At 47.7% G+C, this 24,673-nt stretch overlaps 1 protein-coding gene across 2 annotated transcripts in view; it reads right to left on the reverse strand.

Moving 5' to 3' along the window:
- PROX1 (prospero homeobox 1) overlaps positions 1–15,483 on the reverse strand; it is a 53,373-nt gene extending 37,890 nt beyond the window's left edge. Inside the window, exons 1-2 of one of the 2 annotated variants that reach the window (XM_047752567.1) lie at positions 15,057–15,483; positions 5,320–7,111 (exon numbers count right to left, since the gene is read on the reverse strand). In XM_047752567.1, the coding sequence (XP_047608523.1) occupies positions 5,320–7,044 (1,725 nt within the window). In that variant the 5' untranslated portion in view covers positions 7,045–7,111; positions 15,057–15,483. Of the gene's footprint in view, positions 1–5,319; positions 7,112–14,227; positions 14,512–15,056 lie in introns of those variants that run through there. The other variant, XM_047752568.1, reaches the window with a different exon arrangement.
- Between the last annotated feature and the right edge of the window lie 9,190 nt (positions 15,484–24,673).

Below are 24,673 nucleotides of genomic sequence, written 5' to 3' on the forward strand. Positions count from 1 at the left end.
AATGGATAAGTGAAATAATAGTTGCAAGCTGTCTCCTATTGCCTCATGATAAGAGTTTTAGGCAAGTCCAAACTTCAACAAACATCCTCAGGTCTGGGTTCTAATCTGCTCTTTCAGACGGCTACATTCAAACAAACTTGTACATTTAATTATTAGTGGGGAAAAGTCCCAAATCTTTCCACAATGGGTCGCATACGAAACCAACAGTTTTGCTGTGGTTCTCAGACAATTACTGAGCTATCAAAACTTCCTGAAGCTTTCACAATCTTTAAATTATGCTAAGATGTTTCCATTCTTTTTATTAAAAAAAAAAAAAAAAAACCCAGCAAATTGCTCATCTTCTTTAGATTGGATTTAGGTTTTTTTTTTTTTTAATTTCATGAAACAAACAACATTCGAATTTGCATTTCTCAAGTTCATTTTTGCTTTAAAACGCTTCCTGTTGGTAATACTTGGAATTGATCAGTTGAACAAGAACACAGACTACGTCTCTATTTCTTGCTCATCGGGTAATGACGCTAAAATTCCCATAAAATATATGTTTCTAATAAACTATTAAAAATAGCTAATGAAAGATTTAAAAGCCAAGAGTTAGATAATCCTTTTTTTTTTTCTCCTCAAAATAAATCTGAACTGACCAATTGGTTAATTTCCCTTTTAAGTGCTTGTGCTGAAAAGCAACTGTTCTTCCAAGAAAGCACTAGCTGTTTCCAGGATACTTACACATGCACAATGACTCATGATGGAATAGATTCAGTAAACATACAGCTGTACTGAACACGAGCTAAGCTCCATTCAAGGCCAGGAAAGAAAATGAGCACAAATAAATATTAAGGAGGTAAAGGGGGGTGGGGGGAGGGGGGAGGGAACGCAAACAAGATCTGTCCCGGCAGCTCATGGGGCTTTGCCTCAATTCTCTTAGCCATAGCTTTGTGAAGACAGATGACATTCAATTCTATGTATAATGCAAAATAGACAATAACTGCTGAAACTTGAGACAGCTGCCAGGTGTAAAAAAAAAAAAGAAAGAAAGAAAGAAAAGAAAAAAAGGAAAAGAAAGAGGAAAAAAAAAAGATGATAAATCCATAAATTAATGAAAGACATCTGCTCCGGAATATAAAAGATCAGAGAGGTAGGGGACTGCAGCTGAACCTAAAGCAGTGTTCAAACAACCTGAGAATTTAAGTGTTGTCTGTTTACTAAGCACAATGTAACCTCACCTAAACAGCGCCGCTGAAGGAGCAGTGGAGGCAGCAAAAAGGCAAATGGGAGAATAATAGGTTGTGAAGGCTGCAGGCAGAAAATTCTTTTTTTTTTTCCAACTGAACCCTGAATTGTGGCGAGAGGTCTTACAGGCTGCCGTGCCAACCAAATGGACTGGGATTGCTTACCTCTTCTCAAACACATTGAGACCCGAAGAATTTTAGCTTTCTCTTTGACCTCTGATTTGCTCTGTTTCTAAGAGGCTTTCCCCCTTAGAAACCTTCAATGCGGAGAAAAGACCTAAACTCTCCCATTTAATAAAAGGGATAGAGCAAGTTCTTGCCCCACTAAAAAGTGTAACATAATTGGTGGGATGGGTAGTTCATGGAAATTTTTTAAAAATTCACTTATTTCATAATTTGGGCAGGGGGGGCGGGAGGGCAGGAATCCAGAGACTTCCAGTCTTTAACATACACGGTTCCCTATACCTAATACCCCTGCTAGAATTATACACATGGTTCCCTATACCTAATACCCCTGCTAGAATTATACACATGGTTCCCTATACCTAATACCCCTGCTAGAATTATACACATGGTTCCCTATACCTAATACCCCTGCTAGAATTATACACAGGGTTCCCTATACCTAATACCCCTGCTAGAATTACTAGGGCCCCACGTGACTTCCGAAAAATGTAAAAGACCCACTTCTATGGATTATTTCACCTTTTAGAAATTCATTTTTTCATTCAGGTTTTCCAGATGGATTGTCATTTCAAGTTGCTCAACCATCTTCCTTTTTAAATTTTGAGTCGTCTTAACATCCTCCCCTCAAAGTCGAGCAGGGAAAGCTGGCTGGCACGGAGAAGAGGCGGTTTCTTCACCTGCATGTCTTAAGCGCTTAGAACCCCACTCTTGTGCTTTACTTGGGTGCATGCAAATGTCGGAGGCCTGAACAAGGCTATTTTTCTTGAGATGCAAAGAGGGTGAATGACAAGGAACATCAGGAAGAAAGACAATTGGCTGGCTGGTTCTTTTGGAATTTGAATAAAACTTAATATTTGATTAAATAGACTCATTTGCAAAGATACGGAACATATTTTTTTTAATATCAAAGATGTGAGCTTTTGGAGCAGGTGCTACTAACATTCAATTTAACATGCACCCTTGACTACTTCCTTTCGATTAGAAGGGATTTCGAGGTGGTGTGCTCTGTTTTGTACAACCTAGAGGCCTAATGTGCTGAACTTAGGATGGATTGATCTGATAAGCTAGTGTTCTCAATCGTTCTTATCTTGGCTACTTTGTTCAAGGAAAGAGATGATGCCTTTTGGAGGGGGAAGGCTCATCCCTTAAGAATTCAATTCTCCATCGGAGTTTGGAAAGCCATGAGCTAAAAATCAAACCATAGGCATGATATTCCTGAAGGTACTGTTTCATCCCACTTCTCGTGTCTATTGATGTTTTCTAAGAATACCTGCAGAACAGGTTCAAATAGGGTCTTGTCTACCTACACTGAAGGAAGATCCCATGCTGTGATGGCCAGAGATTTCTTTAAACGAGAAGCTCGAGAATTTTGCCTAGACACCTTCAGGTAAGTCCAGGGGAGAACTCATTGCCATACAAGGATGGAGAAAAGGAGAAGGTCAACTCTCCCACCAAACATTCAGAATGGTGTGGACCATAGACAAGGCTGCTTGCCTATCTCCTTCCTGAGAAATCCTGCATCAGTGAGAGAAAAGGGCAGAAAGGCAAGGTAGTAGAGGGGGAAGCAGAAACAGAGGCTAAAAGGCCAGCAGTTGGGAAAGTAATCATTAATTGCAGCAAGAGGCCACCATTATTCAGCGACACAAAAGAAACAACTCCAGGTGTGAGCAACTAACATCTCACAGGAACACAGGTGTTTCCAGACCATCGAGGTTCCATAGAATCTTCCCCGGTAGGAGAAAGAGAAGTTGTTCCTCTGAAGAAGCAGCAGCCAGATTCTCTTTAAAGCCTTTGATATGTATGGGGAGAAAAGGAACGTCTTTCCATTCAAATCCTCAAAATTCCTCACGGGATTTAGAGGGGGTGAAACAAATGAGCACAAGCCAAAGCTTTTTTTTCTTAGAAGGCACAACTTACTTATAAAAAACAATCAAACAAACAAACAAAAAAGCAAGCAAAAAAACCCACAAGTATAATTTTCTGCATACAGTGACGTCCAATTAAAAAATCCACCTAAACTGGCATCTTGAGTTAAAGGGTTTAGGACAGCCTCAGAAGACAAAACCTGGCTTCAAATATTCACCCACATGGGCATGTCCCTTTCCTCTGTGTGTGTGTTTGTGAGAGAGAGAGGGGGGAGAAAAACAACCAGCACCATTTCATTACAACTGGCTTCAAAACAAAGTAAGGAATCTCTGAGAAGCAGCATGGGCTGTAGCCCTGGCCTGATGTGAAACCCAGAAGATGCACGCCTGCAAAGGGTAAAAAAAACCACTCAAGGCCTTGTGTCTTCTTTGCCTTTCTCATCACCACCAGCTATATCCCAATTTGAGCAATGTTTATGGCCTGCTTATGACAGGTAAGGCTTGGCGCATGGCGCAGCCTTGCTTCATAACTGGTGGATTAAACTTTAGATCTTTGAAAGGTAGACATTAAAACAGCAGCCAAACCAAGACTCGGTTTCTATGTACGACTTGAGTCCTTCAATCTTTCTCTCAAGACATTACTCTCGTCCTCTCTGGGGAAAGAGACTCTGTGTTTAACTGCCAAGTGGGTCTCGTACTTGCGGCTCCAATTTGCCTTATCAGAAATCTTCCCTGCTATCCGGAGTTGGCTGGAAGGATGCTCTCACTACCTAGGAAAACACATTTCCACCATATCGGGGACTTTGGCCTTACATGGCAGCCTCTGGAGTGGGCTCAGATGATGAAAATGTCCATCTCTCGTCATCAAGACGATTGCTCAAAATTCTCAATTTGGCAGTGGCCAATTTTAATTGCAGAATTTTACAACCGTCTGGCAATTTATGATACAAGAAACCTGCCTCGACTTGCCCCCAAATGTTACTATCCTACCCCCGAAAACATCAACAATCACAAGATTTTAAAAGATTTACTGAAAGGACCAATTTACAGAGAAAAAAAAGGGGGGAGGGAGTTAAAAATAGCTGGAGTTCAGGACAGGTCTAATAAAAAAAATATAACTGGCATCTCTACATAAAAGTCAGATTCCAAATATAAAAGAGACATAAAAAGAGGCATTTTAAAGTCGAATACAGCTGAGTTTTATATTTAATCGTGCTCTCTCGCTTTCCAAAATAATTTGCTTTGTGTATGTTGGGACAAAAGATTTCTGTGTATGGCTGAACAGAGGTTAATCATGCATAGAGGCAGCTGCACCAGACCCAGAGAACAGACCTTGGGTGAACGGGAGAGAGACGGATGCCGTCTGAATAAATCAGTACCTGTATATTTCCTTAAAAAAAAAAAAAAGACAAGAAAAAAAACCCCACACACCTCACTTAAAGAATCAGGAGAGACCCCAACTTCCCATCCACATCCATCTTTCTCCCACGGCTGCCTCCCCCCAGTAAAGCATTCCCCCCAAGATTTAATCAGGCCTTCTTTAAATGGACCAGGAGCCTCTCGGATGAGAGAATCCTTCTAATGGAATCTTAGGGATCTGAAAACGGACTTTTCTCTCTTTCCTCTATCATGAACCATACGACCTTAAAAAAAATCTGATCGAACTTAACATTACAGCGAGATTTTTTTCTTCCATCTCTACATCTGGTCTGGGGGCGGCGGGGGGGAGGAGAAGAAGATATTAGAGGAAGAAACAGCAGGAAAAAAAAAAAAAAGACTGCTGCGAAAGTACAGATTAAATGCTAGCACTCTGGGGCAACGCGCAACTTGTGAAAGTTGCCAAGAGGTGGGTTTTCTGGGACGCTTTTGTGCCACTGGAAGTGCCCCGCGCCTGTCGATGAGAGCCTGTTACTGCAAGACTGCAGTGTCAAGAAGATGCTCATCTACATTAGTCTAAACATTGTGTCACCCTGACCTTTGGGGAAAGCCTTTTTGTTGGTTGGTTTGGGTTTGTGCTCCTTGAGGGGCAAACGAAAGGATATTGCACTTCCCGAGTAAGGTGAGATTTCGGACATGTCTTGAAGATCTCCACACTCGGATTTGATGAGCGACAAGGAGAGCCCTTCTGCGGTGCTGGGTGGATGTGCTGGTGAACAAGGGTGGTGGCTCAGGTGGTGGGATGACATCTTGGTCCTCAGACTCGTGGTCTCCCTGGTTAAGTCTAGGGATTCGGGAGAGGCTCTGTCTTTCCCCGAGAAGGAGCCGGAGGGAGCACCTAACGGACTCTGAAACGGGTAGGCCATCAGGGGGAGGGGGAAGGGGTGGCGGAAGGTGGACGTGGTGAAGCCCGCGGTGGCCGACAGAGGCGACTGGTGCAGGGGCGGGTGGTGGCCGCCGGCGGGGGGGCCGGAGGCAGACTGGTCAGAGGAGTTTTTGCGGACCACCAGGGGCAGCGCTTCCGTCTGGTCGGTGGAACTGGGCATCTGCACGTTGCCGAAGGTGTCCAGGGGGTTCGGAATGATGACGTCGCCAAAGCACTGCAGGCGCTGGTTGGCGGTGTGGAAATTGTGGTTGTCCCCATTGACTGCGAATCTGGCCTGGGGGATCTGGAGCGGGGGGAAGACCTGAGGAACCTGGCGGGAGGGCTTGGCCGAGAAGACTTTGACCACAGTGTCCACAACTTGCGACATGGCAGTGTTCAGTTCCTGTTTCAAGGTCTCGGCCAAATGTTTGCCTTCGGGTTGTAAGGAGTTTGGCCCGTGGTCTCTTTCTTTGTTGCTGCCTTCCCGCTTCGGCTTGTTTTCTGCCATCTCCTGCTCCCTGATCAGGGCCCGGGCGCGGTCGATGAACTGCCCTGGGTCCAGCTCGCACATCTCATTATCCGACCTCCCCACGGAGTCCTGGGCCCTGGCATCCAGCATCTCCGAGCGCATGCTGTCTTCAGACAGGTTACCATCTTCATCATTTTCAGAATCAGTGCTGTCATAGATTTGGTAGAACTTTTCCTGCAGCTGGCGCAGCTGTTTCTGCATGTCCTCCAGCTGCTGTTTCAGCTGTCGGCGCTCCTCTCGCTTCTGTTCTTTGCGGGCTGAAACCAGCTGCTGGAAACTCTGTTGCTGCTGCTGGGGCAGCTTCTGCTTGCGTTTGTTTTCTCGGTAACTTTCTCGGGGACTCACAGACTGCGGGGCCATCTCTCTTTCATTTTCATTGCCCCTTAATGCCACGCTGGGGGAATGGCTCATACCTCGGATTATATTCTCAACCCGGGCGCGCTTTGCTCTCAGGTGCTCGTCACACAAGCGATCCATATCAAACTGGCTCATAGTAGGCCTGCCAAAAGGGGAAAGACACTCAGGGGGGCTGTCTCTTGAAGAGTTGCTGCATATATCCTCCTGATGTACTTCGGAGCCTGTACTAGAGAGACCGCTGGCTTGGAAACTGGGCTCCGTGCCACCATTTTTGTTCATGTTATTTTTCAACAGCTGGGAAATTATGGTTGCTCCTGGAAAAGGCATCATGGCATCTTCATACGAGTTCGCCCTCTTCAGCAGCTTGCGGAGTACATTTGACTTTTCCCCATCTGCATGCTGCACCACTGAATACTCAACATCCTGCTCGGAACCTTGGGGATTCATGGCACTAAAAAACGTTGCTCTTGCCTTAGCAAAAAATGCAGATGCTGTCCCTACCGTCCTTTTCACTCCAATGTCAACTCTTCTCCTCTTGGTTTGCCGGCTTAAGAGGGCTGTGCTGTCATGGTCAGGCATCACTGGACAGTTATTGTGCCATCTTCAAAAGCTCGTCAGCTGGGCACAGCTCAAGAATCCCGGGACCCTGGCCAACAGAACAAAAGGACTGATGAATCATTTTCTTTAAATTTCTCCAAATTTCCTGACCTCAATCCTGAATCAAATGCAAAATGCATAGGCTCTGGGATTTATGGCACATTACAATTATTGCAATTTATTATGCACTCTGCTTGAAATGAAACATTTTTAAATATTTCTGCTCCACTGGTTTAAGATGGATTAAGATTAAAAAAAAAAAAAAGCAAAAACTGCTTAAGCACCAGTAATATGATTCTCTTTCACAAATGCCTAAAATGATACTGTTTATCTTCAGAAGAAACAGTAGATTATAAGAACACAGCCTCTGACAACCGATTGATTAAATTTTGGGCATTGAGATTCATGTTACAAAAGAAGATAAAAGTGGTCTACACTTCAGAAATAAGGTTAAATTTTGAGGATGCATGAAATTTGGAGGAAAAATTCCATTTCTGCAAGAAAATTATTGTGGCTTTAATGCCAAGGAGGGAAAAAAAAAGCTCTAAAAATGCAAATATTTCATGCGCACCCTTTATTACTGAATTTTAAAATATTTTTGTCATATGTGAAACGGGAAAGAGAATACTCCCATCAGCATCTTTCCAACATAAATGGTCAATTTAACATGGAAATAAATGCACAAATACTCATTTCACAAGTCTGCTTATTTAGCACAGATAGGCGTTTTTGAGTGCTAAAATCACATGAGAAGATGTTATCTGTTGCTAGATTTTAATATAAGTATGGGAATATTTATAAATTTCCCTGATGTCTTTTTGATGACTGAAATTATTATAAAGTTGGACTCGGTGCAAAAGAAGGGCACTGTCCCATTTTAGAAATCAATATGTGGAAAACAATAAATTGAATGAGGCAAAAGGATAAATACCTCCTCTTCAGCACTAGGTATTTTTTCTATAAACTGCCAAAATCATACTTCAAATGCCTAAAGAAACTCTTTTTAACACAGGCCAGTTGTGACTCATTTCTTAGGCCAAATTAAAGGGGGGGGGACCCCAGGAAATAAAAAGACTGAAAGAAGATACATAAAGAAGAAAGAAAATAACATCAGTCAAACCTGTAAGAAAGGGACATCCCATCTCTGCCTATGAACTTCCATTGTTTCTTGAGAACACGATATGCAAAGAGAACATCTTTCCTCGCATTTTATAAAAGGCACTTGACATATTTTGAGACTTACGAACCAGTGATGCCAACCCCAAATTTGTATAAAACGTTAAGATGTCACATCTTTTTGCTTGCAACTAACGTTTTATGAAGAAAATAAAAATATTTTTCCCACAGCGTTTATCTAATATGAAACTTCACGTTTGCTTAACAGAGCACATCTTCACAATAACAGGGTCTATTGCCAAAGGCAGCGTGCAGAGTGTTTGGAAGAGCTCCCATCTCTTTCGGTTCACCTGTAAAAACATCTACGTGCTCCCTAGGACTGCATCTGTGGCTAGTTTTAAAGAATGACTATCCATGCAAATAGGCATAATTTCAGCATGAAATAACCTGTAAAAATCAAGAAATGCTCCATGCTTAGATGGCAACGTGCATTATTTTTTTTCAAGCAACAAAGATTTCCTCATGCAGTCCTTGTTCCCAGTTTTTATATGAAGATAGAACATTCAAAGAAAGCCTCTTTCAGTGTGTCAAGAAAGCAACAAGATGCTTCTTTATAGGTTTTCTGTATGCTTGTGGATGAAATACTTTTTGTATGTCTCAGGATAAAACTTGGAATGGAAACAGATCTTGAAAACTTCCAAGGAGGGGCCCAAACTGAATTCAGAATGATTGCGACTCCCCCTCACACATTAATAATTGAAATTGGTTTCAGGAATACGAAGATGTAATGGCAACTATTTCACTAGCACGTTAGATCTGATAAATCAGGTGTGGCTGTCAGGTGAGAGAAAGAAGAGGGGGAGACTGAGACAAACAAGAAAAAGGATGAATTATTTTAAAGATGAGACAGACTTGCATTTGTGGGGTGGGGGAGACTCTTTGCAAGGAAGATGTGTGTGTCTATCAGCTTTCCAAAAATGGAGTTTACTGCCATCATTTAAAATTTTTGCCTTTTCTTTCTCTGTGCAAATAATGTTCTCTTTACTATCCCCTGAAAATCACACAGAGCTCCAATCAAAACGTTCACAAACTTTCTCAGTATTTTTCTTCCCCTGTTCCTCTGAACATCCAATCTCGATTTTCCCCCTACTCATCCTTGCTCCCGGAAGAGCATCTCCACAACAGAGGCTCAGAAACGACACGCTGGTGTAAGAGATGAGCCCAAGGTCATCTCCAGCCATCCTTCCTTTTCCGACTGCCATTCACCTCTGCGTCAATTGTACTTCCTCCCATCTAGCCTAGGTATCAACAGCTGCATTCCCACCTCGTGCCTGAGCCAAGAGGAGGGCTGTGCTCTTCCTAAGGCTGAAAGAAATGATACTCTCATCTTCAGCCGAGAGTAAGTGTACCTAAAACAGGCTTGTTGGGTCCTTTAAGAAGAAAATATCCTATTCACTTCTTTCAGACTCACCACATGAAACTGATGTTTGCCATTCTCTTTCAACTGGTCATTCTTAGATTAAATGATTCGTTTCTGTGCTGGGCTACGAGCATGTATATACTTTTGGGGTTTATTGTAAAATATCAGCTGACACATAACCTTCAGGACAGAACAAATGGGAGAACTAGGCAAAGTTATACAATCCAGCAAGACAAGGCATTATATTAATAGGTATGAATAATTAAATGTACCTCTACCTATAGCTTTGACCTAAACTCAGAAATAAAGGTATAGCAGTCGCATACATTAGGATTATAACCCGTGGAGGTTATAGACGAGGTTAAATAATTAGAACTGGTTGACAGTAATACTTTATTAGCATTGTGTTCCATAAATAAGATATATATATATATGGATATATATATATATGAATATATTACCACATAGGAAAATGCATTGTGAACTGACTACAATGTAAGTTAAATCACTTGAAAACCCTCTCAAAGGCTCTTCTGTGATCGCCCCATTCAGAATTTAAAGAATGCTGTGCAATGAATTTATCATTGATATCATCCTGTCCATTAAGAGTTTAAAAATTCCTTTATTTCTCCATATATGTACTCAGCCACATCTCTCAACTACCATTATTCTTGATTCTCATTATATTTTAACATTCATATTTATTTTGAGTCTAACCAGGCAACGTGTGACATCTTTTGATCACCACTAGGGAGTATCAATACCAGCGAGTGTGCAGAAAAATAACAATGTGGAATTTGAATTCCAATGTATTATTGATCAGGTACACATATTCCATTCTCATAAACTCCTCTTCAATTAATATGAAAATCTACATGGAATATTTTTATTATTAAATATTGTGCTGTGTCACTTGGGCATCTAACTTCACAAATGCTGTCATAATTCCTATACAAGGGCTACCTTCGCTTGGCGGCTTCCTCCCAGAAAAAAGATAGGAACAGACATCCCAGTGTGATCGAGTCAGATTTTAACTACTCCAACCGAGTCTTCATTAAAATCTGAATTATCTGCAGAATGTCAGAGAATTTAACGTGGAGAATCCTAAGGAAGCTGAGGACAGTGTTAGGAGAAAAGAATTTTCAGGGAAGAAGTTCAAAGGAACACTGTCGTGTGATGGAGAAAGTGGTTCAATGCTCCGCTTTAAGAAAGAAGTCATTTGGGGAAGGGCAAGGAACTTTTATGCATCTATCTGGAGTCCAGATTCTGGACAAAGAAGTGCCCGCTGTGGTTATTATTCACATAGTTCAGTCAAATCTTTCACGAGATGGGGAAGTGGCAGGGTGGCATGGCTTCCTGCTTGGATTATTCAGATTATTGGTCCTTGTTGATAGAATGATGTGAAGACATTGTCGAAACCTCTCCTTTACTTCTTTTAGAAAACCACCTTTGAGTGGGCCTCTGATCTCCTTGGCTCAACCTGGCTATGAAATCTCAAGTGGAATGACACTAACAAAGAACATTGGAAATCTGTCTGGAAATCAGAAGTTCAGAAGGGAAATCAGATGATTTCATTTAGGAACTCCCCACCCCTGCCCCCTACCAAGCTGTCTCCTTTGCTGTATTTAAAAGTTCATTTCTGCCAATTAGCGACTTTTCCTTTGGAGATGTTTCGGCTTGCTGTCAGGTTAAGGAAGCCTTTGATGTTTATTGTGAAGAATCCGCTTGATATTAGCGAATGCTTAAATTAACTAAGATTGCATTTCAAAATCTCCTATCAGGCTTTAATATTTCCTATCATGAGAATTCTCAAATCATAACCATTTCACTCAAAATTCCTCCCTTCCATCAAAAACTCCATACATTTTCTGCCTGCAAAAGGAACACAGAACATTTACAGAGACATGCCTAAAATATTCATTTCTCCTTATTTAAAAAGCAGTCATTCACCAAATTAGTAAATAAAAAAAGAGAGTGAGAAATAACTTCATGAAAAAAACACACTTTCTGAAGAGAACGGAAATACTCTATGTGTCCTTTGAAGCTTTAGAAAACACCAGGCAATAAGGTTTGAGAAATTCCTTATGGATACATCCTTTCCCATTTATCCAGGTACATAATGAAAACCCAATAAGAATACATCATGCACAATCCATCTTCATATTCTAAAATCAGGAACATTTTATAATCTTTTGTTAATCCCGAACCTAAAAAGTCCTTCTATTACCAGTCGCAGATGCAAAACAATGCCTAGAAGAAATTCGTGCAAAAAGGCCTATTTCACTTTGAACAAATAAAGAGCAAGCCTGGTAGCTAGGTTATGTTTTAGGATTGTAAGGGCTACTTAGCAAGGAAAGATGCTGGGGAATGAATAAAGTGAGAACAAAGATGCATGACTTTTTCCCCACAAGGTGGTGATTAAACAAAACAGAATTCTGCATCATGGACACATAAAAATATCAGCAAGAGCCAAGCACAGATAACCCTTATTAAAAATAAAGCAAGGGAACATATCCCTAAATGACATTTTAATTACAAAAGAACTTCAAAAGCATGCAAGCAAAGTACTGGGAGGAACTTGCATGTTTAATTCGAAAGAATAAATGACACATACTCTCTCATTTTCATGAAACAATGACCATCACCCCAGCCACCAAACCAACCAACAAAAACCATTCGCCACCTAACCTATTTCTGTGCCACTCAAGAAGGAGCCTGTTTAACGAAAAATTTTAAAGGTCAGATTTTAAGAATCCAGATACACTGTTAACCCGGAATTCTCAATAGCTTCCCTCACACGTGAAGCCACGGTCCTTACCTTCGTCTGTGTCACCACGGTAGAGCCAGGTGCATGTTGTCGCACATGGACAGGGCAGCCAGATTACCCCCTCTCTCTTCCTCACCACCCACAGCCCATTGCGTTTGGCAAAGGCTCAGAAGTTCTTGCAAGACACTCTTCAGAGACCTGACTGCCTGCATCTTGCATCAAGTAGAAAAGCACAGTTTTCCTTCTCCATCAAAGTAAGAACCAGGACATCTGGCACATGTCTGGTACAATGACAGGCTCATTCTACTTTACGAGCGTATTTAACATATGACTTGAAAGAGTTCATGCACACACCCATTCTTTCTGGGCAGGGAAAAAGCAGCACGCTAAAAAGATAGGCTTTCACAACAGTAACACTTTCAAACTGACTTTGGTATTCTTGGCAGTTACACACACCACCCATGGATGTCCAACACCACACACACACACACACACACACACACACACACAAAAGACTGCTCTCACCACTCCTCCCAGGCTCTCCCCCCACGACACCCTCACAGACCTGGGAGACAGGCGCAAACAAGAGGGAAAAGCAAAGAGAAAGTCAATCTCTCTCCACCTGCTGCCTGAAGTGGGGGTACTTTCAGCTGCCTGGCCGACGGGAGCCTGAGACACAGCCTCGGCAGCAGCCTGCCAACATCCTTAAGGAAAATAAACAAACACATACCAACTTGTCCTCCCGCCCCCCTTCCAAACCAAAGAACTCACATGGCAGGGCTCACAACATGACAACAGCCCAGTTCCCATTAGTCTGGACAATCCTATTACCCAGGGCAACCATAAATTCATAAACCTCTGCAACCCTGGAGCATGCACTGTGGCCTGGAACTGTTCAGACGCACACAGACACAGAGGAAATTTGCACCTGTCTTTCTTGACACAACACACCTGTCAGGCCCTGCCCATGTGCAGGCTTGGGCTAATAGACCTCTGCCTAGTGAGGGTAGGAAAGGACATTTATTTTTTTGTAAAAGAAGATTATAGATGGGTGGGGCGGGGGGAAGAGCTAGAGAAAAGACTTCTAGCCTTGACTTTGAGAGAAGGCCACCCTGTGCTCGCACTGTTTTTATAAGCTCCAGGAGACAACACAGACCTTCTTGGAAAAATAAAAAACAGGCAGGTGAGTTCCCAGCCTTCCCCCAGGCAGAGTGGGTTCTGGATTGCCAAGAACAGCAGTTTCCCACTCCAACCTGCCTCCTTCAGCTATTGAAGACTGTCGCTCAACCCCTCCTCCCAGTTCTTCCCTCCGCCTGCCTGGAGGACTCTCAACTTCCGAAAAAAGCTCAAAAGTGGCGGGAGACCTGAGAGTCTCTCTCCAAAGCTACTCCCCTTTACCTCCCTCCTGCCCCCCTCCCACCTCACCCCTCCAACCCACAATCTCCACCTACGTACAGTTTTAACCGGAGGAGTAAGTGGCGGGCACATCAGAAGAACAAACAACTTGCTAAACTGGGCTCTGGGTGATGTTTTCCCCCGGACTTGCCCTCTGGTCCCCCTCCTTGTCTGTTCAGGCAAGATAGCAGCGCTTCCCGCCCCCTCACTATTCTTCCCTGTAACAATCACCCTCACCTCTCCTCTCCTCCCTCTCCGGCCCTCCGAAGTGGGGCAAAACCGTAGGTACCACCCAGACCCACCAAGATCAGATCCAAGCAGCCCAACCAACCGCGTCGACTGCCAGCGATGACTGTGAGCACATCCGCTGCCCCCACCCGGACCGCGATCCTTCTGTCCTCCCGCGGCGCTCCGGCCCCAGCCCCTCCACACCACGCGACCCCCTGAGGCTCCCGGGGCCATCTTACCCCCTACGCAACTTGACCCAGCCCCTGGGTCCTGGGAGCTCGGGAGAGGGGCGCCGCGCTCGTTTCCCGGGACCATCTCGCCACTGCTCCAAGCCGCATTTCAACATTTCGCCTTCGACAGCGGTTGGAGAGGAAAGTAATAGAGCGCCCCCCTCCTCCCTCTCCCTTCCTCCCGACTCCCTGGCCCTCTGCTGGGGTTAAAAAGGAGAAGTGAAAGGTATGCAAATGACAAGCAAATTGGAAGAGCCTGGAAGAAAGGCAGCTCTAATAAACAAGACAAAGAGAAAGGACGTGGGGACTAGCCCAGGAGTTTTCACCCGGGGAGATGGGAAGGATGGAGCTGGGAGGAGAGCGGGGACCCAGACGAACAAAAAGCAAGCCGGTCCCCCTCGCGGTCCTCTCTCCCGAGAAGAGAGGGCGAGAGAAAGAAGGAAAGGAAGCAAACGCCTCCTCACCCCCCAGAAACAGTACACAAAAGGTGACAAGATCAGCGACAAGTCCAGCACTCTCAGCCTCCCCCCGCCGCCACCACCACCCCCAAGCTGCCAGCAGGAAAGAGAAAGAAATAAAAGCCAAACGGATCACTTACTCTTAGGGACTGGGAGGAGCGGAGCGCTGAGTTCCACTGAGGCTCCAGCTCAGAAACTGTTTAGAGGCTATTTTATTAGGATTCATTTCAAGAGCACCATTTTATCCGGGGGGGGGGGGGGAGAGGTTTACACGGGTCTGAGTAACGGGAGTCTCTTTTCTTCTCTTCCCATTCAAGAACAAGCCGGTGCAAGTGATTCTGGAAAAGGGGAGGGGACTCGCGAGGGGAGAAGATACTTACGCGGTGCAGAGAGCAGTGGGACCGAGCCTTTTTTGCAGGCGGAGAGAGGAAAACACACGCGCGCACACACACGGTGAGATCTTGCGGGTGATGAATATGATAATTGGACCAGGGACGGTGAGTCCGTGCGGGAGCGCGCGAGCGGGCCGAGGGGGAGAGGGAGATGGGACAGCCAGAGTAGGATGGCCAGGGAGAGGAGAGGGGGCGAGGAGGGCAGCGAGGAGAGGGGAAGAGAAGAGGCGAGAGGAGGACCGCCGAGAATCGGAGAGAGGAGGAGAGGGAGGAGGAGGAGAGGAGAGGAGCGAAGCGGAGAGGGAGCGGGCGGACCCGGCGAGAGCTCTTTTGCGCCGCTCTGCTCTCCCCGGCTGCAATGGTGTATTATTTCCGAGCGCTCCCTCAGCTGAGGGCTCCGCTCCACAACAAGATTTACTTTAAGACACAGCTGAAGGAAACAGGAAGACTGCACGTCACAGTCTGACTGACGTACCCGGCCCCAGCACCCAATCGCGAGGCGCCTTCGGATTCAAGGGGGGATAGCGAGGCAAGAGAACTTGGGAGGAAAAAAAAATATATAAAAGGGGTGGGGGTGAGGGGCTGGGAGGAGAGGAGGGGAGAGGGGCCCCGCGCTCCCCTCCCCCGCCTCCATGCCCGGCCCCCACCCTCACCCTCGCCCAGCCGCTGCTTCGGGGCGCCGGGATCGCCGCGCCGGGGCCGGAGCGAGCCATCTGCGGGCACTGTGCAAAGCGGGCGGGCGACCGCGCCAGCGCCGCTCGGCTCACGATCGCTCTTCCAGGACGCAGGTCCTTTTTTTTTTTTTTTTTTTTCTTTTCTTTTTTTTTTCTTTTCCCTTCATTTCCCAGATACCGCTGATCAAGTTGGCCGAGCCGCCGAGCGAGTGAGCGCTCCTCGGACAGGGGTGGAGGAAGGCACGGAAAAGTATTACTGGAGAATAAGTGGGGGTTTGAGGGGTGGGGATGGCATCAGAGAAGGGAGTGGGGCTCCTCAAATCCTTTCACTTTTTAAACGATCATAGCTAGTATCAAGAATATGTGTCATCCTCCCTTCCTTTGAAAGGGGAGGTGGACAATAAAATACAGGTAGGTTTGGGATGAAAACAATAGGTGCTAGAGGTTTCACGCCGGCTTTATTGCATCTGATATTAGAAGACCAGTAGTAGCTGAATCCTAGTCAATCTCCGGTCAAAACTGTTAGGCAGAAGAAGATTTGTCCTTGGTTACCTCTGACAGCGTTGTTTGGATTGTAGGTACAGCAGCCTTTATGGAAAAAAAAATGTTGCAAACATTACCACACGATTACCGCTCAGTAACTCAGTCACCCCAGAATGATCAAAGAGAAGGGTTTCATAGAGGATTTACACAGTTTTGACGCCTAGGTAGCAAACTTTAAAGTTTCCTGGGTAAGAAATTTCAAACGCTTAAATTTCGGGCTTCTAAGTCAAGCCATAGAAAACTCACTTTGGTTTGACATTTCTTGGACGAAAAAGAGCCCGCAGGATTTCTTCAGATAAGGTGGCTCTTAAAGAACTTCTTGGGATTTGCAAGTTGCTATCGCTAAAGCGCAAGCTTCCAGCGGCAGCGAGAATGTCTCTTTCCCCGGGAACAGTAAACGGCTTTTAATAAAGCCACCGCGTTTATGACCTAAAGATCCTATAAAAGCTAGGACTTGCAAGGGCTGCGAAGCAGAAACATTCATACCTAGTCAATTAGACACTCCTTTTTTTGGTAGGATGGAGACAAGTGTGTTTCGTGTGTCCCTCGAATTTAATTAGATCAAAGGTTGAATCATGTTGCGCCTGTGACGACAGGATGTTTATGAAGTGTGTTACAAGTACACTGGCCCACCACGACCACCATCTTCTGCAACACACACACACACACACACACACACACACACACACTTTTTCTAGGACATTTACAATTTCAGTCTCAAATTCATCAAACTGTGAAGAAGTCTAATTTTGAATAAGAATAGTGATGCTAATACATTAGTTCGAGTCCTTACCCCGTAGGGAACTTTTGGCACGGGATTCAACCATTGAGAAGAAGAAAAAACAAAGTCAGGCCGGCCCGGTTAGGTGTTGGGGATAAGAAAAAAAGACTCGCTTGAACACCCCCAGCCTTCGTTTCTCCCCTTTCACCGCCTCCAAACACTCCCTCCACCCCATTAGGGAAACCACAGAGAGGCTGGCAAACACACCACTCATACTTCCAATAATCGACTATTGTATCAAGTGTTCTAATCGGGATGTGACAATTTAGGCTGGGGACAGAAATAATCTAGCAACGTGCCCATTAGATACAGAATGGCATAATGTCTCTATTGGTTGGGCCCTTTTCGAGGTAAGCGGGTGTACTGAGGGGAGAAATTTGGGTTCTGCGAAATGTATCAGGGCTACTTCCTTTCTTCTTTTTCGTCCTATTATTTTCTTCGAGTATCCCAGTAGGGCCTTGTTAGCGCCGGCCCACAAATAAACTGGCAGGAGTAAAGGACACATGCCCTCCACACCTTAAAACCATCTGCTCAGTCTGACATTTAAAAGGGAGAAGGGCAGGGAAGGAGGGGTGGGAGAAGGGGAAAGAAAGGAAGCTGAGAGGGAGAAAAGGTTCAGACTCGGGAAGGAAACGGCTTGAACTTTAGCCCAGAAGTTTATGTCAATTGCACCCAGCGCTCGGGCGCACGTTTTGCACACACTACGCCCGGGAACTGGCGGCAGCAAAAGTTCCCCGTGAGCCCCAGTAAGTCTTTTATCACTCCCGGGGGAAAGTAGGCCCGAGTTGAAGTCGGGGTAACCCGCTTGGCAAACGAGGAAGCTCCCCCACCCCCAGCCTCGGAGGCAGAGGCTCGCGGCTCGCCAGCTCTGCCGCGGCGGTTCGCAGCCCGCATTTGGGCGCAAGGGCGGCTTGTTGATAGAGGAGAGCGCGCGACGCTGGTTGAGCGAGCTCGGTCCGCAGCCCGGCTCCGCGAGCTGCGTCTGCGGAGCCCAGTCCTGTCCCCTAATGTCTGGGCGACGTACAGGCCAGACTCCTGGCAACCTCTCTCACCAGAGCTGCGGCGTTCTCCCGGGTCTCGGGCGGCCCTGGAGCAAGGCGAGAGGCCCGAGCCCCCTATCTCGGGCTACTCCCGGTTTGTTTTCTGATAGGAGCGAAGCGATCAGTCAGCCCGGAGACGAGGAGTCGCCTAGATATTGGCTCGGTCCCTGAAACCAGCGGCCAAGCCTAGGGTCAGTCCCTTTCTCCGCCCCATTGCCCACACGACCCCAATAACTTAAAAGTTAACACAAGTTCTGACCCATCTTCCAACAAACCCCATCCGTACGGGCTGCGTTTGCTTATTTATCTGTGTGTTCTTAGTCAAACTCTTGCCCTTATCGCCTATGCATCTGGTTCTGGGTGAAACACCCTTCGCCTGGACATTTCCTCCGTGTATTCCCCCCTCGGGGTTCTTGCTTAAAGCCAGTAGGTGCGGACAGGAGAGAAGACTGCATAGAAGTAATTTAAAACCTTACAACCAACCATCAGCAGATCCTCAACAAACCGATTCTAGGAATTTCGACCAGATCCAGTTGAGAGACAAACGTGGATATTTATTTCAGGAGGATGCTGGAGATCCAGCCTGGACACACATACCCCACCATCCACCACCACCCTGAAGAGAGGAAGAGAAAGAAATAAAAAAACAACTCTAGGGTGCAGGCCGGCCTGCTTCAGGCTGTCTAGAAGCAGACGGACTGACTGCCATATTCTCTCTCTGTCTCTCTCTCAACCCCTGTGCCCAGTGTGATGCCAAGTGCAACCTGGATTTGTTCTGAATTGGGGGGGGGGGAGTGAAATGCCAGGAGATCAGTAGCAAGTAGCAGCTGCAAGGTTTCTCTCCTGGGAACCCCACTGCTTAGAAGCCTCCGGAGTGATGTTTGTTTAACCAACAGCTTTCAAAGTAAACAGAAGCGAATCACTCCAGAGAAGTTGAAATATAACCCTTTCAAGAATTTGGGGTCAGGGTGCTGGCAGAAAAAGCATAAAGCCCCCACCCCCAAATCAGGGTCCACCACAAAGCCTAAAGGAGCCTAGAACTGTTAGAAAATTATACATTCATTGAAAGAGTTCATTTCAATAAAGAGGCCTCGAAGAAAATCACTCTTCTCCTGCAAACACACACCACCTGCGGGGAGAGGAGGCCGGTTGTAAGTGATGGAAGGGGCACACTACTACTGGATTTTATGGAGGTGGGAGAAAACGATCAAAGGGAGGTACGTTTGCTGCCCCAGAGTAGAAAGGAGTGGGCTGGGAGCTCTGCGTCGCCAACGCTGGCTTTGCCTCAGGCACCGAACTTTCCAATATCAAGATATTAACAGATGGTGGTGAGCACATGGAGGGCTGTTACTTACATAATCCAGCCACTCCGCCCGGTCGCGCTGAGCCCGGCGAGGCGCCCGCCAGGCCAGGCGCGCGCCATCCGAGGGGTGCTGCTGCCCGCCCCCCACCCCCGCCCCCAAATAACTTTGCCTTTCTCCAACCCCATCCGGCTCTTGGAGGGCTAGGATTTGAAGAGGACGTGATTTCAGAAACACACACACACACACACACACACACATCTGCTTGTGCATTATTTTCTTCAGTCCACATAGAGAAGCCAAGGGCAGAGGGGATGGAGGAGACGCTTTCGGGGAGAACTGGGCGCTTTTCCTCCGAATCCGGAGGCGCTAGGAAATGGAGTTCGCGCTATTTACACTCCTCCCTTTATGGTGCAGATTAGCACCTCTTTTTCTGTCCCTGAAATGCGAGGGCAGGCTCCGGCCGCAGCCGGGGGTGGGGGCGTGGGGATGGGTGTGAGTGCGAGGGGACGCCTCTGCACGCGGGGGCGCAGTGGGCAAAGTTACGCAAAGCCTCTGCGCACCGCTACACTTCGGAGGTTTGGCAGGTTTTAAGCCCCGGTTCTCGCAGGCGGGGAGCCCCTTTCTGGCGGCGCGGCGCCGGCTGCCTGCGGGCCTTTGGCACCTCCCGGAGGCCCTGTCCCTCCCCGTGTGCCTGTGGACCTCCGCGTGCGTGCGGGGGGATGGGTTTGGGTGATGAGCTTCCTCCCCGATGGCGACTAGGGGCGCCGAAACCCGCGAGAAACACGCCTGCGTGTGTTGGAAAAGTTTCGGGTCGGGAGGGAAGGCTGGGAGTCTCCTCTCCCGGCCCTCGGCGGGCGCGGCTTCTCCTCGCCGGCGGCTTTTGCTCCCGGTGCCCTCCTCCCTCCTAGCCAGCCCTTCCTTCCTCGCCTCGGCCCCGCGCTCGGTGTCGCGGCCTCTCGGGCCCGGAGACGACGTGCGCGAGAAGCGGCGGCCGGGGCGCCGCGCTGCGGACGGAGGGTGCGTCCCTCCCACCCGTGCGCTCCGTGGGGTGCGGGTCGCCCCGCCCCGACCCCGCAGTCCGGGCCTTTCCCCCGGGGCGGCCGCGGGCCGAGGAGCGCGCGCCGGGAGCCGAGGGCAGCCACCTGCTCCCCGCGGGGCGCGGAGCGGGGAACGTCCGACGCCGCCGAGCCCCTGCTGCGCGGCGGCCGCCCCCGCCCCTCGCCGCGCGCCTGTTGCTGCGGGGCCGAGGCTGCGGCGCGCTGGCAGCGGGTGGACTCGCTCAACCTGGGAGGTGGGGGCCACCGCCTGGGACCCGGGGAGGGGCGGGGACGCTTGGAGGGCTGGAGACCTCCCGTTCTGCCCACCCTCTTTATTGTATCAGGCTAAGGATATTTGGCACCGCTCCCAGCTTGCCTTTCTTTGGTCTTTCAAGTCAAGGATGTGAATTCGGAGGAGACGCTCTATTTTCAGGGGCTTTGATGGTAGGAGTTAAGTCATCCCTAAGGTCCATCTTACAAGGCTTTTATTCAGGACGCCGGCGAGTTAGAAATAAATAGGTGTGGGCCAGGCGCACAGAGGGAAAAAGAGAAGGAAGCTCCCGGTTTGGATTTATTTGGGGGAAGAGAGAGTGACTCTGGAAACTTGCATTTTGTTTAAATTAGGGCAAGACAGAGTTGAAAGCCAGATTTCTATAATTTTTCTAGTAATATTTCTTTTATGAAGTATCTAAGTGTCTGTTTGTCATCATTCTGAGATCAAAAGGAAAATCCATATGCTGCATAGTTTTTCGAAATTGCTATTTAAATATGTTTTAAATGTTTTATCCAACGTGGAGAAGGCCTCTCAGAGGCAAGCCTGGTGACAGGGATCGCGGGATGGTTTGATGGGGAGCAGCAGCTCCCCGAGATGGGTCAGTCAAGGAGAAGCCCCAAGGGAGCTTTTCAGAAATAGAGATTTCTGGGCCCACCTCAGCTAAGCAATCAGCTGGAGGACCTGGGAATCTGGGGGTCATGCTTGTTTCCAGTTACTGCTCAGCCAGTTGCAGGCCGTGGGACCCTGAGCGTGTCACTTTTTCACAGCCTCAGTTCTTTTTATCCAACTCCTAATTGTAGAGAGACTTACCTAAGTAATATTGTTCAGCACATGATTGGTGCTCAGTAAAAGTGGAACCTATTTGGTCTACGAATGTATGTCCTACAGACTTGCATTGGTCTGTACTCTTTCTGCACAGATTCCCCCCCACCACCAATATTTTGGTGAAGCCAACCAGATTGGCATTCAGTATGTAAGTGTCTGTACATTTTAGCTCATGCATAGTTTAGCATGCATAGTTGCCACTTTGGGCACTATATGCTCACCTTTCTCCTTTTCAGGCCATAAAATATAGAACTGGTGCATGTTCAGAAGCCAGGCCCTGTGCTCTTGGACTTAGAACTGTCCATTAGGCCCACTGGCAGGCAGGGGACATTTGCCAATCTGAAATCTGCTTTTTTTTTTTCTTTCTTTTAGTCCTTTCACCTTCCCCGTTTTATAAATGGCAAACCTTTCCTGAACAAGCTGTCCATCTGACCGCCAAAACCACAGGACAAGAATTTCTACTCAAGGGGGAAACAGCAAGAAAGAAAAAAAAGGTCACCATTCCTAGGTAATACTCAAACAAATGTATATCATCTGTCATATGTGTTTACATGTCTGAATGAACAACTTCCCCAAATCTATATCATGTAAAATATGACCCTTCCTAAAATTAGGCTGGATCCAGTGAATACAGGCATCATCCCCCAAGGCGGGTAAGGCAGAGCCCAGCCAGACAGCTGTGAGAAGGGGGCCGAAGATGGGTGGAAAGGGTTGGCTGTGACTCTACAGCCATGCAGGGGAGCAAAGCAAGAGGAGGGGGATGGGCTGAACAGGCAGCAAGCAGACCAAGAAAGCAGAGGATTTCTGAGCTGGAGATGAAGGTCGATGGCTCCTTAAACATCCTGAGGAAGGTGTTTGAGATAAGTACCCTGGGGACTTGGGGCGTCTGTGGGCCCAGCCCCTAGGCAATGAACCCAGGAGCTGGGTGTGGGCTGTCTGAGTGGGGGAAGCCCAAGCACCCCCCATCTAGGGTCTGTGGATGTCTTTGGGCCAGTGTGGAGGATTCCTGCTCTCTGCTTCCTGGGGGTGGAGTCCCCCGGGACTCTAGGGGACAAAACAAAGACCCTCCCGACAACTATACAGAAACACACATCTGGGACCAAGCTGTAGAGAGACAGGTACCAACTTCTAGCTCCCAAGCACCTTCTGGGTGGAAGAAGTACTTCTGTCTACACTGGTGGGGGAGGGGAGCAGGAGCAGAGGTGAGAGGAAGAGTTTGGAGGGGCAGGGCGGGGTAGGAGGGGAGAAAAGGGATGGGAAGGGAGAGCGTGTGTGTGTGTGTGTGTGTGTGTGTGTGTGTGTGTGTGTGTGTGTGTGTGTTGGGGAGGGGGGAGGGGAGAGTATAGGTGAAGCAGGCAGTGGAGGGGGGGCTGGGTGTCTCCAGGAAGATTCGTGGGGGGGTGGGGTGAGGGAGTAGGGTTCAGGGAGTGGATTTCTGGGAGAGGCAGGGGTGGCGGTGGGGGAGTCGAGGTCAGGAGCAGGGAAACGGTGGGGGGGGGCATGGGGATTTGCAGGAGGGGGCATGGGTTGTGAAGTGTGGTTTGAGGCGGAAGGGGAGGCAGGAGAGGAGGCCAGGCTGGAGGCCGGGGGAAGGCCGCTGCCTTGCCAGCTCCGGAGCCTCTGCAGGCACTTGCACACTCCCTGATCTTGGTTGGTGGGAAGGCCTCAGACATCTCTTCCCTATGCTCCCCCAGCCAGCAGCCGGGGCCCCCAGTGGGGGGCGCTGTGGGAAGGGGAGAGGAGCGCCTGCCTTCCCTGCCTTGGCCGCAGCCCCTCCGAGTGCAGGGTCCCCCCCAGCGCCCCACACTGGCGGCCGGGCATCCAGCTCCCTCCGTCAGGTTCCATCTCCTCTTCATCCCCATCCGCGGTCCAGGGTGGCTCCCTCCTCCCTCAGATGCCCCATCCTTTTCCCTCCCAGAGAAGGTGAGTTCATCTCTTGGTCTCCGCGCTCATCTTCTTCGCAGACGGTGCCTGGGGGAGGGGAGAGAGGGCAGGAGGGGGTGTAGAACCTTAAGTGAGCTCAAAGAAGATGGCATCATTCCGTTCAACCGATAATCACCATTGATTATTGCCAGCCACTGCTGAGAGTGGCCGTTGGTGACCCTTTTGAGGGACTGGAGTGGACCTGACAATTTGGGTTCTTATCCAGTGATCTCTCTGCATTGGATCTAGCCAGGTGTCTGAAACCTCAGCTAGGAACACTAGCAGAAAGGGATCTGAGTGAGGGGCAAAAGCGTCAACACCTCCTTCTCTAGATATTCCAGAGTGGTCTTTCAGTGACACTACGGGCGGGCGGGGAATAGGCCTGATGATAAGCAGTGGTAGATAATTCTAGCATCGACCGAGCACTTCCTAGGTCAGAACTATGCCGGATGCTTCACCCCCAGCACTTCCATTTTCTTCGTTCTAAAATGCCCGCAACTCACTGTAAACCAGCTACAATGAAAACACAAAATAAAATAAAATAAAAATCATTATATAAAAAAGTACAAATAAAATGCCGTAGGACACACCACCCATCTGAAGATGACTTTAGGGAGAAAAGAAAAACACAAGGACCTAAATGCACAATTGATTGTAAGACACATTGATTTCAGGAACATCATAAAATTGGAGAAAAAGTGAATCTTGGTAGTGAAGAAATAGGTACACTAGGTGTAGTTCTCCCTACAGCCCTGATGAGAATTCCCCCCCCCCACCCCGCCCTGTGTTGTATGGATGAATATAAAGAGACTGGGGAAGGTTTCGCCACCTGCTCAAGGCCCCAGAGCCAGTCAGTAGCAGTCAGAGCTGCAACTCAGGTTTGCCTGCCTTGGGAGTCAGAACAATCCCCCTGGGGGCCCTTGACCCTTTCGCCATCCACACCCCCCCCCCCACACACACACCCTCCAAACTGGGGTGGTTTCCAGGAGGAGAAGGTCACTCCTGGGGCGTGGGGGAGAGGTACAAAATCGTCAAATTACATTTTTCAGATTCAAATAAAGTCTTTAAAGGGCAAAAACCATGCATGCCAAGTTCTGCTGTGCGCGGCAGGAAGTCGAATTCAAGGGTCCCTGTATTGCAGAAAATAGAATTGTAAAAAATAAAAGGGGTGGGGGGAGAAAGTGAACGAAACTAATCCTATTAA

Source organism: Phacochoerus africanus, chromosome 11 (assembly GCF_016906955.1).
Source record: "Phacochoerus africanus isolate WHEZ1 chromosome 11, ROS_Pafr_v1, whole genome shotgun sequence".
Lineage (NCBI taxonomy): Eukaryota > Metazoa > Chordata > Mammalia > Artiodactyla > Suidae > Phacochoerus > Phacochoerus africanus.